Source organism: Mus caroli, chromosome 1 (assembly GCF_900094665.2).
Source record: "Mus caroli chromosome 1, CAROLI_EIJ_v1.1, whole genome shotgun sequence".
Lineage (NCBI taxonomy): Eukaryota > Metazoa > Chordata > Mammalia > Rodentia > Muridae > Mus > Mus caroli.
In genome coordinates, this window is record NC_034570.1 from 6186988 (window position 1) to 6205014 (window position 18027).

General features: G+C 42.6%; 2 protein-coding genes across 9 annotated transcripts in view; one reads left to right on the plus strand and one right to left on the minus strand.

The window, feature by feature from the left end:
- Window positions 1-15663, minus strand: part of Cops5 (COP9 signalosome subunit 5) — an 18896-nt gene extending 3233 nt beyond the window's left edge. Inside the window, exons 1-6 of one of the 2 annotated variants that reach the window (XM_021171216.2) lie at window positions 15175-15663; window positions 12428-12662; window positions 9492-9620; window positions 8715-8780; window positions 7766-7851; window positions 3362-3473 (exon numbers count right to left, since the gene is read on the minus strand). In XM_021171216.2, the coding sequence (XP_021026875.1) occupies window positions 3362-3473; window positions 7766-7851; window positions 8715-8780; window positions 9492-9620; window positions 12428-12662; window positions 15175-15317 (771 nt within the window). In that variant the 5' untranslated portion in view covers window positions 15318-15663. The remainder of the gene's footprint in view (window positions 1-3361; window positions 3474-7765; window positions 7852-8714; window positions 8781-9491; window positions 9621-12427; window positions 12663-15174) is intronic. The other variant, XM_021171222.2, reaches the window with a different exon arrangement.
- The window catches only part of Cspp1 (centrosome and spindle pole associated protein 1), a 104987-nt gene continuing 102590 nt past the window's right edge, over window positions 15631-18027 (plus strand). For 6 of the 7 annotated variants that reach the window (XM_029475063.1, XM_029475064.1, XM_029475065.1 and 3 more), the window contains exon 1: window positions 15631-15850. In XM_029475063.1, coding sequence (XP_029330923.1) covers window positions 15645-15850 — 206 coding nt within the window. In that variant the 5' untranslated portion in view covers window positions 15631-15644. Of the gene's footprint in view, window positions 15851-17318; window positions 17409-18027 lie in introns of those variants that run through there. The other variant, XM_029475068.1, reaches the window with a different exon arrangement.

Genomic DNA, 18027 nt, shown 5'->3' on the forward strand with positions numbered 1-18027 from the left:
ACACACACACACACACACACACACACACACACACACACACATTTTTTTGAGACAGGATCTCACTATGTAGGCCCAGTTGGCCTGGAGCTTGCTATATAGGCCAGGTTGGCCTTAAACTCAGCTCTGCCTGCCTCTGCCTTCTGAGTGCTGGGAATAAAGGCATGTGCTATCATGTTTGGCTAAAAATGCACTGATTTTTATGCAAATTAACATTTTATTTATAAATAATATCAATGTACAGATGGAACGGACAGACAGTGAAGAAGTTAGGTTATAGCTGAAAAACTGTTCCTAAGTATATTAATTCAATTGTAGATTTTTAAAAAAATAATTTCAAGATTGAATGTGGAATTTCCTCCTTTGTTTAAATTAAGTATTTGCTATCACGAAGGCTTTGAGGAAAGCCCAAGTGAGTGAAGGTTCTGGCCCTGCTGCAAGAGGAGCTGGGAACCCTGAACTGTGCCTCCTGCCCTCTTCTGAAAACAGAAGAGGGCAGCAGTCATTCCCACCTCAGAGCTAATCTGAAAATGAAATAATACGCCTAAAGCTCTTAGGACTGTCCAGGACACCTTATAAAGGCTTAATAATTATCTAGCTTTGTGACTGTACTTATTAAAGTACTACTTTATGCCCTTGTTTACACCTATATTTGAGAAATCTATTATGCACACTTTTCTTTAATATTACATATATTAGATATTTTACAAATTGAAAAATATTAAAGGTTTGATATATACATTTAACAGCCTATTGCCCTACATATGTCATATGTGGGTGGTGCTGTGGTTTGCATCTACAGTCTGTACAAGCACATTCTACTACCAAACTGAATCCCCAGGCTTCACTATTCTTATTTGTTTTGCGACAAGGTATTAAATAGCTGAGGCTCTAACTTACTAAGTAGCTATAATAGATTACGAGTGTATACCCCTATGCCTTGCTAATTGTAATATTTTTAAAAGGTTTTGTATTTTTTTTTTTTTTTTTAGTCTAAAAAACCCCAACTATGTGTGGGTGGTACATGCCTATAATCTTTGAAATGCAGACACAGGAAGACAAGTTGTTATCTTAATCATTTCTTTTGGCTTTTTTGATACAGGGTTTTTCTGTGTAGCCTTGGATGTCCGGGAATTTGATCTATAGACTAGGCTGGCCGAGAATTCAGAGATCAACCTGCCTCTTTCTCCCCAGTGCTGGGATTAAAGGCATGTGCTGCTACTACCACCCAACTAAAAATTTTTTTCCTTAAACAGTTTTTAAATTGCATTTATTTATCCTCTCTTTGTGTTTGTGTGTATGCATGTGCCACAGCATACATGTAGTCAGAGGAAAATCTGCAGGAGTCGATTCTCTCCGCCAAATGGGTTCCAAGGATCACCTGTCACCGAACTCTGTGGTGAATGCCTTACCTTACTAAGTCATCTGTTCTGTAGATTTAAAGCTCTAGCAACTGTAAGTGTAATCAAGGCAGTCTCAGCTATAGTGTGAATTCTGGGCCAGTCACTGCCATACATAAGGCAAGGCCTTGTCTCAGGCTGGTGACGTAGCTCAGTCCTTGAAGGCACTTGAGACTTGTCCCAAGTACTAACTGTCCTCATATTACAATGCTGGGACAGGACAGTCACAGGACAAAGTAGGTCCTCTGCCTGCTTCTCCTGCTGCTGTCCTAGCATCTTCTTTTCTTGCCACCAGCTATCACTTCTGACTGCAAATATACTTGTCTCTAAGGCAACATACACTTCGCAGTGCTTGGCACACAGGATACATAATATTTGCTATTATGATTGCTCTCCTCCTTTATTTTTGTTTCAAACAAGAAGGTCCCATGTGGCTCAGGCTGGCCTCAAGCTTATTGTGTGCTAAGGAAGACCTGGAACTACCAATTCTCTTGATAAAACCTTCCAAGTCCCAAAGACTAGCATTACAGACACGTGCTCAACTTGCTCTTTTTAATGCTGCTACTTCTACTAAGTAGAACACAAACCATGTCAAAGTTATGTTTAAGACATTAATAAAAATACTCAAGTGAGTCTTTCTAAGAATATAATGCCCCAAACAAAACACTAGCAATCATCAAGGCAGACGTTTCCTCAGTTGCAGTGTATATAATGATACACCGAGTGCCACTGCCACCATTTTACACCACAGACAGGCCCAGACACTACAGCTGGACGTGATGGCACATGCGGACAATCCTAGTACTCACAGGGTAGAGACAAAATTTCAGGGCCATCCCTGGCTGTGTAGTAAACTATATGGATAGTCTGGAGCAGAGGGGACAAACCATGCTCTGAAGGTCACCAAGGACTAGTAGTAGTCTCAGATTTGTTTTCAAACCCCGTTTCTTTCGAATTATACTGTATTACATAAAGTAGACTTTTTTTTTTTTTTTTTGGTTTTTTCGAGACAGGGTTTCTCTATGTAGCCCTGGCTGTCCTGGCACTCACTTTGTAGACCAGGCTGGCCTCGAACTCAGAAATCCGCCTGCCTCTGCCTCCCGAGTGCTGGGATTAAAGGCGTGCGCCACCACGCCCGGCAGACTTTTTTTTTTATCAGAAAGTAAAAACAACAATAAAACTGCTAAGTTCTAAATATATAACTATTAAATATATATCCATTAATAATAAGAAGAATCACAATATTAGATTTTAATGATGTATTGGGAACTATTGAGTTAATGTTTTTCTTTGTCTGGGATTTGTAATGATCTTCGGATTTCTTTCGGGACCTCTTTCTACTGAAACTGTGAGCCTTTAATACAGGTCTTCATGTTGGGGTGACTTCCACTCATGAATTATGTAGTTGCTAATTCATAACCGTAATTTTGCTATTGTTATGAATTGTAATGTAAATATATGAAATGTGATTCCTGTGAGGGTCGAGATTATGTGTCAGAGACCTACCTGTTATCTGAGGCAACAAAAACAGTATTTTTATTTCTTCCTCTATGAACCTCTTTAAGGCACAAGCATATCTTCCCCCATTTGGATTGCCTAGCATCCTCATCTAGCTCAGGACAGAACCCTGCTCCAGCCTTGAGATTATGCCATTCTGTGAAATGAAGTTTCAAATAACAAACAGTTTTTGTAGCTTGGCTACAAGTGAAATTAATCAGGTATAATAGCACTCGCCTGTGATCCCAACACTCAAGCCCCTGAAGTCATGGGCCGGTAAGATGGCTCAGTGTGTGAAGAGCTTGCTGCGAAGCCTGACAACCTGAGTTTGATCACTGGGGCCTACATACAAGAAGAGAACTGACACTTCTGGGTTGGCCTTTGGCCTTCATATGTTTGAGTTAACCATGTGTCAACTTGGGCTTCAGAGTAAAACAAAATTCAAATGAAACAAGTCCAGTACTTACAGTAAGCAAGCTAGAGGAACTCAGGGTATTCACCCAGTATTTATTCCACAAAAGCTCAAGTAGTTTACGATCCAAAGATGATTTGAAATATGAGACTTCTAAGGCATAGTATCTATAAAACAAGAGCACACATTTGGCAGGTGAAAAAAATGCAGTTATATTGGATAGAAGTTTTCCCTACACCAAAGCAAAATTATACTTTAAAGTCATACAGTTGAACAATAGCTAAATATAATGTTTCTTTTTCTTCAAGTGGTATGGCTCTAAATCTGTCTACTAGCCTTTCTTGTTTTATATACACATATGTATATGTGTGTGTGTATATATATATATATATTTTTGTTTTTGTTTTTTTTTTGATTTTCGAGACAGGGTTTCTCTGTATAGCCCTGGCTGTCCTGGGACTCACTTTGTAGACCAGGCTGGCCTCGAACTCAGAAATCCACCTGCCTCTGCCTCCCGTGTGCTAGGATTAAAGGCGTGCGACACCACGCCTGGCTACATAGTTTTTCCCTTTTGTAGTACCCTAAAATTTCTAAGAAGCTAGTAGCAATTGGAATTCCTGAATGATATGTGATTATCAAGCTGTGTTACTGAGCTCACCAATCTAACAGCAGGCTGAGCCAAATGAGCTGCCCCAGACTTTTCAGCCTTTGTGAAAATTCTAGAAATGATACGTAGATCTCCCACTTCTTCCTTTTTCTATTTGAGGCCTGTATGCTTTATAAAAGCATACTTTAAAGTAGTTCTGAAGGTGCCTAGAAAAATTTCTACTGCTTTGAAAGGTAGTTCATTTATAATATACAGAACCAAGGGGAATTTAGTTAAACATCTGAAAAGCCTATTATTACTATTGAAAGACAGTCCTGGCTGGCCTGGAACTCATTGTATAGAGAGAGCATGCTGGCCTTGAACATACAGGGACCTCCCCACCTCCAACTTCTGCCTCCCAAATGCTGGGATTAAAGGAGTATGTTACCATGACAGACCTTATTTTTTTTAAGTAATAAATATTTAAATATCTTAGCTGATTGTAAACCAATGGATATAAGGAAGCACAAGAACATTCCTTACTCTGAGAAATTCATCATTCCGACCAAAGTTAAATATGATAAAATATACTCAGCAATAGTTACTGATGCTACAGTGTACATATAAAGGAGCCACCCACCCCTATATTAGAGATTAACAAGTTTAAAAAAAAATTTTTTTTATTTATTTATCTTATATGGGTATGTATATGTATATGTAGCTGTCTTCAGACACCCCAGAAGAGTGCATTGGATCTCATTACAGATGGTTGTGAGCCAACGTGTGGTTGCTGGGAATTGAACTCAGGACCTCTGGAAGAGTAGTCAGTGCTCTTAACCGCTGAGCCATCTCTCCAGTCCGATAAAAAGTTCTTAAGAGTAGAAGAACTCAACTGGTCAGTTGGAGCTTGCACTGTCTGAGAAGCTCCGATGTAATGCTTATAAAAGTCTTTAATAGGCTGGTGAGGTGGCTCAGCCAGTAATAGCATTTGCTGTACAAAGTCTGGAGACCTGAGTTGGACCTCTGTAACCCAAGACATAAAGGTAGAAAGAGAGAACAAATCCCATAAAAGTTGTCCTGTTGTCTCTCTTCATACCTGTGCCATGACATACACACATATATAAAAGTACATCCGTTTGGCTGAACAATTAGCAAGAGCAGAGTTATGTGAGGAAAACCCGGAAAGCTATGTTGTGGTCTCATTTGTGGAAATCGTTTATTTTATTAAAAGCTAAGAAATTTGACCTTTATCCTCTGGTTTCCTGGGACTCACAGGAGATATCTGTGCAGAGCAGTGATACAGGAGAGGGGAGTTTCAGCAACCTGGCTGTAGAAGTACATGTGGGTGTTAAGAGAAACTGAGGATGGATACCCAGAAAGGAAAGCCCATGGAGCAGGCAGACAGAAGAGAAAAAGGCTCAGACACCGAGGCCACTTCCCTCAGGCCAAGTTGAAGAAAAAGAAAGGTGGGCACAATGTGGTTCTTGATTAAGGTTCAGCAGTGAGGATAAGAAGTTGACTTTAGAGTCTGGCAAGATGGCTCAGTGGCTGGGATCACTGGCTGCTCTTCCAGAGGGCCCAGCACCCAACATGGCAGCTCACACTTGCCTGTATCTCCAGTTCCAGGGCATCCAACACCCTTGCACAGACGTACATATATGCAGGTAAAACCAATGCACATGGGGTAAAAATAAATAAACGCTTAATATATGTTGACATCAGAATGAAGTGAAGGCCTTTGAAGGTTAGGATACACATGCATGCCAAGCCAGGTGGTGGTGGCTCATGCCTTTAATCCCAGCACCTGGGAGGCAGAAACAGGCAGATGGATCTCTGAGGTGAGGCCTCCTGGTCTAGAGTGTGTTCCAGGACAGACAGGACTACAAAGAAACCCTGTCTCAAAAAAAAGAAGAAAAGACACATGTGAGGACAAGAGGGGCATTTCTTCAATCACCGTCTTTATCTTTAGTGCTTTGCCTGTGTTCCGATTTACCGTGTGTTCAATGAACAAGGAGGCTGAATGAGAGAGGTCTAATGAGTGCAGTTCTGTGGATCTGGTGTCTTCGAAAGGCCCTGTTGAGCACTTGAGCCACAGAGACAATGGAGGTGGATGAAACTTTAGGTAGTGGGATCCAGTGGAAGGACATGAGGTAATTAGGCACACCAGCTTCCTTAAAGCCTCTTTAACTGGCTCCACTTCCCAGCCACCTTTCATTTTAACATACTCTTACTGTGATGTAGAATTAGAAACAACTGGACCAAAACTGAAGACTGAAACTTGAAACAGAAAATAAAACTTTCCTTCTGGGAAATGATCCCAGGTATATTGTCACATTAGGAAAGCCGACACGAAGCTGAGTAGCAAGTAAGAGCAGAGGCCGGTCCCTGACTTATGTCCTGATGGTTCCCAGAACCCACATGATGAAAAAGGAAATTTTTTTTTTTTTTTTTTTTTTTGGTTATTTGAGATAGGGTTTCTCTGTGTAGCCTTGGTTGTCCTGGAACTCACTCTGTTGACCAGGCTGCTTTGAACTCAGAAATCTGCTGCTTCTGCCTCCCAAGTGCTGGGATTAAAGGTGCGTGCCACTACTGCCCAGTGACAGAAAGGAACTGACTCTTGCATATTTTCTTCTGACCATGGTAAATGAGCCCACATACTTGAATACATGCACACAGATAAAGATTAAAAAAAGCTTTTAAAAATGCTATAGTTATTACTTAAACCTCACTATTTATTATCGCACACACCAGACATTCAGGAAGGAATGCACGAGGTGGAGGTCAGCTTTAGCTGTGAAGGTTAATGCAGCGCGAGGCTTTAAAGCTCTGACACTGAAGAAACCATGCGTCTACTTTGTTAGTGATTTTGTTCATACAGAACTCTGTTGGAACACATCGTTATTATGCATGAAGGCCTGACTGTGCTACAAGTTCATTCCATGTAACCTGAGTATTAATAAAGCTAAGACTCATAAATAAGGAGCTTCACGAGGCAGCACTCAGGAGGTAGAAAAATCAGTTCAAGACCAGCCTTGCTATATGAAAACCTGTCTAAGACAACAATAGGTAGGATATGGGTGTGGTGACGCCCTTAACTCTAGCACTCAGGAGGCAGAGGCAGACAGATCTCTGGGAGTTATAGGCCAGTATGGTATCCAGAGTGAACTCCAGGGCTAGAGAGGCCCTGTCTCAAAAAACTAAAACCAAACCTCAGAAGGTGGGGGGATGTAGATTAGTAATGGGGTGCTATAGCACTCATAGGTTCTGGGTTCAAAGCCTGGCACTCACTACAAGGACAAACAAAACATCAGTATTCTACTTCTATCAGGGTCTAACTACTTAGCACATCAAAGATCCTACAGTGAAGACCTCGAGGGTTGGCCACCAGATGTAGTAGTTTGAATAAGAATAGCCCCATAGGTTCACACGTTTGAATACCTAGTCCCTAGTTGGTGGGCCAGCTTGGAAAGGATTAGGTGTGGCATTGTTGGAGAAGGTGTGTCACAGAGAGTGGGCTATAGGTTCCAAAAGTCCCCACCACTCAGTTAGCCCTCTCTCTTTCCTTCTGCCTCTCTCCTGTGGATCAGACAGAAGCTCTCGGCTACGCTCTGGCCCCTTGTCTGCTTGCTATGCTGCTTCCCACCAAGATCATCACGGACTGATTCTCTGAAACCATGAGCCACAGATGAAAAAGCTGACTGGGCCATGGTATTTTGTCACGGCAATAGAAAAGTAACTAAATCTTATATTACTTGGGAATGGCAGACAAGCAAACACTCTGCTGAAGTGGAAGGTTGAGTCTGCATCCTTTGACAGTTCTAAAACCTTCCACTTCACTCTGCTGTTGTACCTGATAACTGTTCAATTACTCACTGTTTGCAGTGCACACCAAAATCTTCTATTTTATTAAGTGGGATAGTCTGGTACTCAGAAGGTCCTTCATCAGGAGGTTTGTAGCCCTAAACCAAAACAAAGAAAACAGAAAACTAAAAATAACAAAAGGCAAAGTTTTTTTTCTGCAGCTTCTTCTGTATGGGACCAAATTCAGGAGAGGCAAATAGTAATCGTCAATGTTACTAACAGCTGGGCCGGTGCTTCACACGGTATTGTCAGTTCCAGCGAGACAGAGACAAAAGGCCTGCTGTACTGTGTACCTGTGCTAATATCCATTGTGGACTACAGGCTCCTTTCAGGAAAGGAAATGAATTCAGTTTTTCTAGTACTATGTCAAGTTACCACGAGCACACAAATGGTTTTTGGTAAATAAAACCCTATGTTTGGCAAGATGAATATATTACAGAAATGTGTTTTGGTTTGATATGAGCTATAGCAGTTTGCAATTTTGTATCTGAAATTCTTCTACACTAGAAAAGCTATTACACAGGTACAGCTCAGGGGTAGATTACTTGCCTAGTATTGCTGGCACTGAAAAAAAAAAAGAAAGAAAAGAAAAAAAGAAGAAAAGCCTGTGTATAAACGTGAGAAGCTAACTCTGGATACCAGAACCCACACAACACAGGCCTGGTTAGTACACAACTGCACTTCCAGCTGTCGATGGTCAGATGAGAAGTGGAGCTAGCATCCACAGAAGCCAGCTAGCTTGTACTCAGTGAAAAGTAAAAGATCCTGTCTCAAACAAGGTAGAAGGAGGGGACTGACTCCCAAGGGTCTCTTCTGAGCTGTAGACCAGTGCCTGTACTCATGAACATATCACCCCTGAGATGACCTACATTTGCAGCTCTAGTACTTCAGATGGAAGTAAATTCAAGGCTAATCTTGACTCCATGAGACTGCCCCTTCTTAGCCCCTCCATCCAAATTACCTTTGGATACGTCCTAAAGGCACCAAGATTCACTTTTCCTGCAGATATTGTTCTGGTTGGATCAATCTACAAGAGACAGATGGCCAACATAAGCCATACGCTTCACTGAGTCAACAAGAGAAACGGAAACAAACAAATATAGCACCATATACATGTACAGTGATCTAGCAGACAATCTGAAAATAAGCAAAACGATTACAGAAGTTCAGTGAATTAGGAATACTTCAGTTAGATTATTGATTAGACTTATGTTATTACATCTCCAAAGAATATCTGTTTAGTATTACTTACGCTGTGCATGCTACTTGGCAAGACCATCTTTAAAACAAACGCATGAATTAACCGAGAACCGACCCTCCTAGACCTGCCCCCTTTAATGGATGGATGGCTGTTTGCTTCCTCCTAAAAATCCAGATTGCGTTTAAAACACTCTGGACATAAAAGAAGACAGCTTCCAGCCATTTCTGCTTCTCCAATTCAGTCAACCCTGATTAAATGCCTATGGAATAGAGTGTGGGGTGCAGCGAGGTCAAGACTCCCAAGGTAGACTAACACCAGAGCTTCATTTTTTTTTTTTTTTACCATGCTGTTTTAGTTTTCCAGTATTCTTTCTTTAGCAAATCTTCTTGAAGAACCTAATAAAAGCATCTATGTAAAAATCCATGCATAGATATGCATGTCTGTAACCTTAGCATTGTATGAGAAGAAAGCAAAGAGAAAGGTCTGTGAGCTGGTTAGTCAGCCTCGCCAAATACTAAACCTCCAGTCAGTACTCACCACCACTGCTACAAACGGTTCTTGAAACTGCTGGTTAAGCATCTGTGTACTAACATCAATCCCGGAGAGCCAGCAGCCATAACCAGGGTGGCTATGATACCAACCGATTGCATTCTCAAGGCGGCCAACCTAACACATCAAAGAAAAAAAAAAAAACACTTGCTTGAGGTATGGTTTAATCTCAGAGATCCTGTCATTTTTTGGCTTTATGTAGCGCCCAATACCAGCATGCAACAAATGCTGCTTTGAAGTTAAGAGATTTCTGAACAGATAATACATGTGCACAGTGTGAAACTATCACGGTACAAGAACAAGGGTATCCAGTTTCCTCTCTATCTTTTCTCTCCTGTTTCTCAGCCCAGACATCACTCTAACATCTTATATACCCTCCCAGTTATCTGCAGATTAACAAACATATCTGCACATAGCTGCATACCACATTTTAAATTGAAGAAACAATTCTGGAGCTTGTTCCACATAAGGGAAGATATAGATAGCTTTTTTAAAAAAGCTAGCCTACAGAGACTAACTAGTCAAGGCTGCCCACTTTCTCCCTACCTCTTCAACATAGTACTTGAAGTCCTAGCCAGAGCAATTCCACAACAAAAGGAGATCAAGGGGATACAAATTGGAAAAGATGAAGTCAAAATATCACTTTTTGCAGATGATATGATAATATATATGAGTGACCCTAAAAATTCCACCAGAGAACTCCTAAACCTGATAAACAGCTTCGGTGAAGTAGCTGGATATAAAATTAACACAAACAAGTCAATGGCCTTTCTCTATACAAAGAATAAACAGGCTGAGAAAGAAATTAGGGAAACAACACCCTTCTCAATAGTCACAACTAATATAAAATATCTTGGCGTGACTCTAACTAAGGAAGTGAAAGATCTGTATAATAAAAACTTCAACTCTCTGAAGAAAGAAATTCTAGAAGATCTCAGAAGATGGAAAGATCTCCCATGCTCATGGATTGGCAGGATCAACATTGTAAAAATGGCTATCTTGCCAAAAGCAATCTACAGATTCAATGCAATCCCCATCAAAATTCCAAATCAATTCTTCAACGAATTAGAAAGTGCAATCTGCAAATTCATCTGGAATAACAAAAAACCTAGGATAGCAAAAACTCTTCTCAAGGATAAAAGAACCTCTGGTGGAATCACCATGCCGGACCTAAAGCTTTACTACAGAGCAATTGTGATAAAAACTGCATGGTACTGGTATAATGACAGACAAGTAGACCAATGGAATAGAATTGAAGACCCAGAAATGAACCCACACAGCTATGGTCACTTGATCTTCGACAAGGGAGCTAAAACCATCCAGTGGAAGAAAGACAGCATTTTCAACAAATGGTGCTGGCACAACTGGTGGTTATCATGTAGAATAATGCGAATTGATCCATTCCTATCTCCTTGTACTAAGTGGATCAAGGAACTCCACATAAAACCAGAGACACTAAAACTTATAGAGGAGAAAGTGGGGAAAAGCCTCGAAGATATGGGTACAGGGGAAAAATTCCTGAATAGAACAGCAATGGCTTGTGCTGTAAGATCGAGAATTGACAAATGGGACTTCATGAAACTGCAAAGCTTCTTGCAAGGCAAAAGACACCGTCAATAAGACAAAAAGGCCACCAACAGATTGGGAAAGGATCTTTACTCATCCTAAATCAGATAGGGGACTAATATCCCATATATATAAAGAACTCAAGAAGGTGGACTCCAGAAAATCAAATAACCCCATTAAAAAATGGGGCTCAGAGCTAAACAAAGAATTCTCACCTGAGGAATACCGAATGGCTGAGAAGCACCTGAAAAAATGCTCAGCATCCTTAATCATCAGAGAAATGCAAATCAAAACAACCCTGAGATTCCACCTCACACCAGTCAGAATGGCTAAGATCAAAAATTCAGGTGACAGCAGATGCTGGCAAGGATGTGGAGAAAGAGGAACACTCCTCCATTGTTGGTGGGATTGCAAGCTTGTACAACCACTCTGGAAATCAGTCTGGCGGTTCCTCAGAAAATTGGACATAGTACTACCGGAGGATCCAGCAATACCTCTCCTGGGCATATATCCAGAAGATGTCCCAACCGGTAAGAAGGACACATGCTCCACTATGTTCATAGTAGCCTTATTTATAATAGCCAGAAGCTGGAAAGAACCCAGCTGCTTGTGGACGTTGTACATCGTGGTGCGCACTAGGCTCCGCACCACGATGTACAACGTCCACAAGCAGCCCTATAGGTGGAACAACATGATGAACTAACCAGTACCCCCCAGAGCTCTTGTCTCTAGCTGCATATGTATCAAAAGATGGCCTAGTCGGCCATCACTGGAAAGAGAGGCCCATTGGACTTGCAAACTTTATATGCCCCAGTACAGGGAACGCCAGGGCCAAAAAGTGGGAGTGGGTAGGTAGGGGAGTGGGGGGGGGGNGGGTATGGGGGACTTTTGGGGTAGCATTGGAAATGTAATTGAGGAAAATACGTAATAATAATAAAAAAAAAGCTAGCCTACCTAGTTCATTATAGTCCATCAATAGATATACTCTACTCAGGAACAGTTAATTCCTAAATTTGTGGTTGTTGTTCCTGTTTGTTCTTGCTTCCTTGAGGGGTACTGGAGATCCTGAACTCAGGGCTTAGGAATGTCAAGCATCAACTCCATCTCTAACTCACATCTCCAGCCTACAGTAATTTTTTTTTAAACACAACTGACAGTGAAAATGAAAATGTATCTTGGAAGGATCCCCTTTCCCAACCTAATATTACAAATCTCACAAGACTTTTAAAATTTCACATAAAAACTGTTCAATTTAAAATATGGATTTTAATGCGAAAAGGACAGTTTTAAGTTCAGAAACCCAGAAGTCATCTTGAGACTCTTAGAGATTTTTAAATTTAAGAAAACAATATTTTTACCTGTTTGGCATTTTCTATGTATGCAGCCATATACTCATACGCAGCAGCCTGAGCATTTACTCGAGTTTCTGTGCCCTCTACAGGCAAAGCGAAACTGTCCATGATGATCATGGTCTCGCCATCGACTTTCCCGAGCATCAAACCCATCACTTCCAAGTTGCCTCCTGATCTGGCATGCATCACCATTTTCAGTAGAGCCAATGCTGAGATTTTGCAGTATTTAAAGTAGTGGTGACTATAAAACAAAATTACACTGTGATTAGGTTCTTATTTAATGTACAATTTCAGAAGATAGTCTCTGTGACAATAAATAAGTTCTGAAGGGATTGATAGTGATGGAAGGGGAGTATGGAGCGTGCGTGGGAGCAGAATAAGAGCAGCAAGCATGGTACCTGGAGATAACATGTCACAGTCACAGCTCAGCCCCTTGGGTAAAATAAAGAGTCTGAGATAAATCTTTATATACTGCTGAGGTGAGGGAATAATGATCAACGCCACAGGCCTTTTTTCCTCAATCATCATGCGATTATTATACCTGATTACCTTCTTAGGCCTAGCTTTCTGACCTTAACTTAGTGGGTTATTAATTAAGTAATTTATTTATTTATTATCTGTGGTACATGTTTATTAGTGTGCCACCAGATGGCATGTGGAGATGACAGGGGCTGTCAGGGGTCTTTCTCTACCTTTTGTTTTGTTTTAAGACTGCGTTTTTCTGTATAACCTGGCTGTCCAGTAGTCCAGGCTGTCCTTGGAACTTGATCACCCACCTCTGCTGAGATTAAATGTGGGTGTCACCATGCTCAGTTCATTTTCCTCTATTTTATTACTTCATCCTCTCGAGTCAGAGCCTCTTACTGAAAGCTCACTGTTTTGGCGAGGCCGACTGACCAGCTTACAGACTTTCTTTTCTCTGCCATCCTTCAATACAATGCTAAAAGGTTACAGACACACATACCCACACATGGATTTTTACATAGATGCTGGGGATTTGAACTCAGGTCTGCATGCTTGATAGCAAGTATTATTACCTACAGAGCCAGAGAATTTAATTTCTACAATGTTTGCCTCTGAAATTGACCTGCTTAGGTCTAAAATCTTACCCTGACACTCCCTACCTGAGAGAGTAGGGCCACTTAATGTCTGTGTCACATATCTATAAATAGGTATGTCACCTATTAGTATGAAAAGTACACAGTAAGTGCTTAGTCCCCCAGACACTGAAACCTAAGGTACTGTTATCAGCCTTATTAACCTGTTTTAAGATATTCTCAAAAAAAGTGTGTTAGCTTGTGGCTTCCTTCTGCTAGCATCTTGAGAGTGATCTAGTATCTTTACTTCTTTGACTAACCATTGTATGTGATTAAACTCTTGAACAACAGTTTAAAATCCCTGATATACCCTACATGTTAGTCTAGCCATAGATGGTGAAGAAGTCATGAGTTTACATCCACCTAAACCATGCAGCTTGCTTTAGAAACAGCCAAGTAATCTGTGTGGGTCACTCAGCATTGCTATGGCCTGTTGGATGCAAGCAACCAAATATAGCTTTTGTTAGATTTCAACCACAAGCTCAAAGTTACTGAGACCATCTTGGAAATCAATATATAAATTAAAACACTGGCTTTTCCATCTACTTGGGAAAAAGATAAAAACAACCATTACTATGCTCTCATTACATATGGTTCATCCAGAACGTCTTAATAAATTACCTTATCTCATCTTCATGACACCACTAATAGCTACGTTTAGCCTTTATCTTATAGCTAAGTTTAGATGCTTTAGTTTCCTCATGCCAGTCAACAGCCTAAATGACAGTTATGAGGCTTGATTTTCAGTCTATTGAACCCAAGCTCATTGCTATAGTATGATCATGAGGTGTGTTTCTGAATGCATTTGCTTATTTTTCTATTTACAGAAAGGGAAAGAAAAGTACAGTACTGGATTGTCAAGATTATTAAAAGACACGAAAATCTTCAGGCCATTGCCAGGCCCACAGTAAGAACTCAATAAACACTGAAAATAGAGTGCTTACAGTTAAAGCCAGCTGTGCCATCAGAACAAAACACCTGGAAACAGCAAGACAGTCTACTCAGCAACCTTTTGTAATTTTTTTCTTCACTCTCCTTAATACAATTTGCTCTAAAGAATCATTTGACTTGTTGTCAATCCCAAAGATACATGGATTTGGCTGGGGAAAATAGCTTTTAAGCTCTCTCTTATAATTTCTGGCTTACATGAATTGTAGAAATATTGTAGGGAACTGGTAAGAGGATTTGGTATGTCTCTAAAGAGCTAAAACAAAACAAAACAAAGCAAAATCAATCCAAGAGCTCATGATTTTTTTTTTTTTTTTTAAATCAATGCCCTGCTCATTTGATTTCTGAAAACAGCCACGGTCTTCAGTTTGGGATCTACTGAAGGCTGCAACTAACTGCATGTAGCCACCAGGTTCAAGGCAGAGTGTGTGAGATTTACAAAAATAATCATGTTGACAAAAGTCGCACCCAAAGTCAGCCCTTTACACGCCCTGGAGGCAAGAAACTTTCTAAAAGGGGAATCGAAGCAGGCCCTAGAGGACAGGTAAGGCTCTACTGACAAGGCAGACTAAGGCCACTGTGGCCAATATTCGGTCGACGCCCCACAGAAAGCCAAGCTCTCCACACCCTTCATCTCCCACCCCTCGCGGGTCTCTCACAGTCCCGCCATCCCTGCCCTCCCCTGCGTCTCGCCAGGGACCTCCTCACTCCTTAGTCCAGGGTTTCGCCGCCAGGATTTCTTGTTGTTGTTTTTTGTCATATTTGTAGATTTCATCGATACTCTGCGCTTCCTGCATGTTGTTGGCCAATTCCCAGGTTTTCTGGGCCATACCACTTCCGGACGCTGCCATGGCCGAGGGACCGGAGAAGCTGTCGCCTCCACAACCAAGATGCAACTTTATTCTACTGGGCCTCAGCGTGCGGGCTTTGGACCTTCCCCACCAGGGTGCACACTCACTAGACTCTCAAGGCAGCCATGACACTTGAGACCGGAGGTGACGTTGGTCCAGACCATTCGCGCGTTGGGGCGCGGCGGCGGCGCAGCGACATAGAAAACACTTCCTTAGGGTTGGCTCGGCTCGGCTCGGCTAAGATCAGTCTTGCGGGTGAAACGAGAACATGCTGGCTCGGAAATCCGTACGTGTGAACTGCGAGGGACGCAAAGCCTCGGTGCGGGAATGGTACAGCCTTTCGCGCCCGAAGGCGGGACTGTTGGCCTGCCAGGAAGGAGTCGGCCGTCTCGGCTCGTACTGCGCAGACTCAGATGCCACCATATTGTGTGTAGGAGGGAACTTGAGTTTGGGGAACTATGTTTATGTGAGTGTAGGTGCTTCAAACGAAATAAATTGTTTGGAATACTAAATGTCTCTAGAGAAACAGAGGTGTAAGTATCTCCGGATTATTGGTTTTGGAGGGGGAAGATCGCGTGACTCTTTTAAGATAATTTGCGGTGTTAAGCCTCCGGGGTTTGTGTTTGGCGTTTCGCTTTTGTGTTTTCGCTACTGTTGCGAGGTGGCAAGCAAAAGTCGCCGATTGCTAAGATTAACTTTTTTGAGGACTTTATAGGGTAACATTTTATACAAGTGTTAGGAGCTGTGAATGCCTTAGGCGCTACTTTTTAAAAAAGGTTTGTCTCAGTGCAGATTTAATCTCCGCAATCTGTGCCTTCCAGCAGTTAAGGTGAAATTTGTTTCAGTCGTATTTTTAGGTTTTCTTCCCTCACATTCTTATCCCCAATTGCCCACTAGACTGTAAGTTGAAGGCATGCATGAAATTTGTGTTTTATTTAATTCTAATATATTTATTTTTTTTTTTTCGTAACACGGTTCTTAAAGACTTCTCCAGCTTCATCATCTTCTTTTAGCTCCCCCAACCCAGCTTTTCATTCTATTAGAACTTTTTTCCTTGGCTTGGTAATATATTAGTTGTTAGGCATTGCTTGAAATGCTCGTCTTGACATTTCTGCTTTAGAGCACACAGATTTTAAAAAGCACAGCTCGGAGATGCCTTTCCTTAACTCTTCGTCAGTAACTGCTCCTTCACAGGAATTCGAAGCCTCTGTAGCTGCTTCACCTGGACCTTTTGCTTTGTGTTGTATTCCCCCAACTCCCCGGGTTTTTGCAGTTCTGGAACTCTGTAGTCCAGGCTGGCCTCAAACTAGAGAGCTGCCTGCTTCTTGAGTGCCTGCTTCTTGATTCAAGGCGTGCACCACTACAGCCCGTCTGTATCCTCTTCTAATGCAGGTGCTTATAGCTTGGGCTACAGGAGACCCTGTTTCAAAAAGTCAAGGAGCTGGGCAAACAAAACAGAGCAAGGACATTGCAACATTATTCTAATTCCAGTACTTGGGAGGTGGAGAATGGAGAATCAAGAGTTCCAACCCCGCTTTCTCCCTGGACTATTGGAGACAAAATAATGAAACCAAAAATAAAAATAGAACCTTCTTACAGTATAACTTAGGGCACACTAGGGACATTAGAGTACATTAGTATCTTTAGTTCTTTCTGAGCTTTTCCAGTGGTAACAATAATACACAGCCACTCGAAACATACAGAATAACATGTTGAAATGGTAATGAAAGCCCAGGACAGAGAGTTGACCAGACTGCTGGTGCGGACATTCCTCCTCTCACAGCCACACTTCATGACTTCCTGGGCTTGGACGGCTGGGATTTAGCCTGGGAGTGGCCACATTTCTGGAATCCCTGGGCACCGCAGCGGGTGCACCGGGTGACCTCCGGGGCTGCAGGGGGCGCCCTTGGCCGCGCGGCCTCCGCCAGCAGCCCGAGGGGGCGGGGCCGCGCCTGGCCGTTGGTGGAGGGCGGGCGGGGGGCTGGGCTTGGGAGGCGGAGCCCTGAGCGGGCGACCGGTTTTTAGGTCCGCGCCGGGGTCGCCGGAACCACCGACTGTGGAGCCCGCCGGGAGCGTGGCTTCTCGCTGGGAGTAAGTCCCTGGGTAGCGAGTGTGGAAGGCTGTGCGAAGAGTCGGCGCCCTGGCGCTGGAGGCCGGCCCGGGTCGCTGTAGCCGGGCGGGGGTTCGAGCCTGCCGGGCGGAGCCGGGAAGCTCCGGGGTGTTGTGGGGGCAGGGTTTGAGGCGCGGGTCGCGAGGCGGTGGCCCGGTTTGGCCCCAGGTCCTGGTCCCGAGGCTGCCGGGCTGGGGGCGGTGCCCTGCACACGCGCAGCAGACTCCCGGGCCGCCTCTGGGCCCGCCGGTTGCCTGACAACGCGTTGACGCTTTCAGAGGCATCTGCCACCCGCTGCGTCTCTGGAGACCTTAGTGGCTCTCCTGCGCCTTCTCTTCTGCTGGCGCATCGCTGCTAAGTCTCACAGAGTGCTTGCACCTGGAGGGTTGGCTAATGTTTAACACTTTGCAAGTTAAACTTAATCTTCTCCATATCCCTATGAAATCTGCTGCTTTTTTCTCACGGTGGCTGCTTGAGGAGAGAACTTTCTCGGCCTTGATATTAGTATCTTTGTGTGGAATTAGAATCAGGTTTGAAAGAAATACGTACTGTGTGTGTGTGTGTCTATATATATATATATATATATATATATATATATAT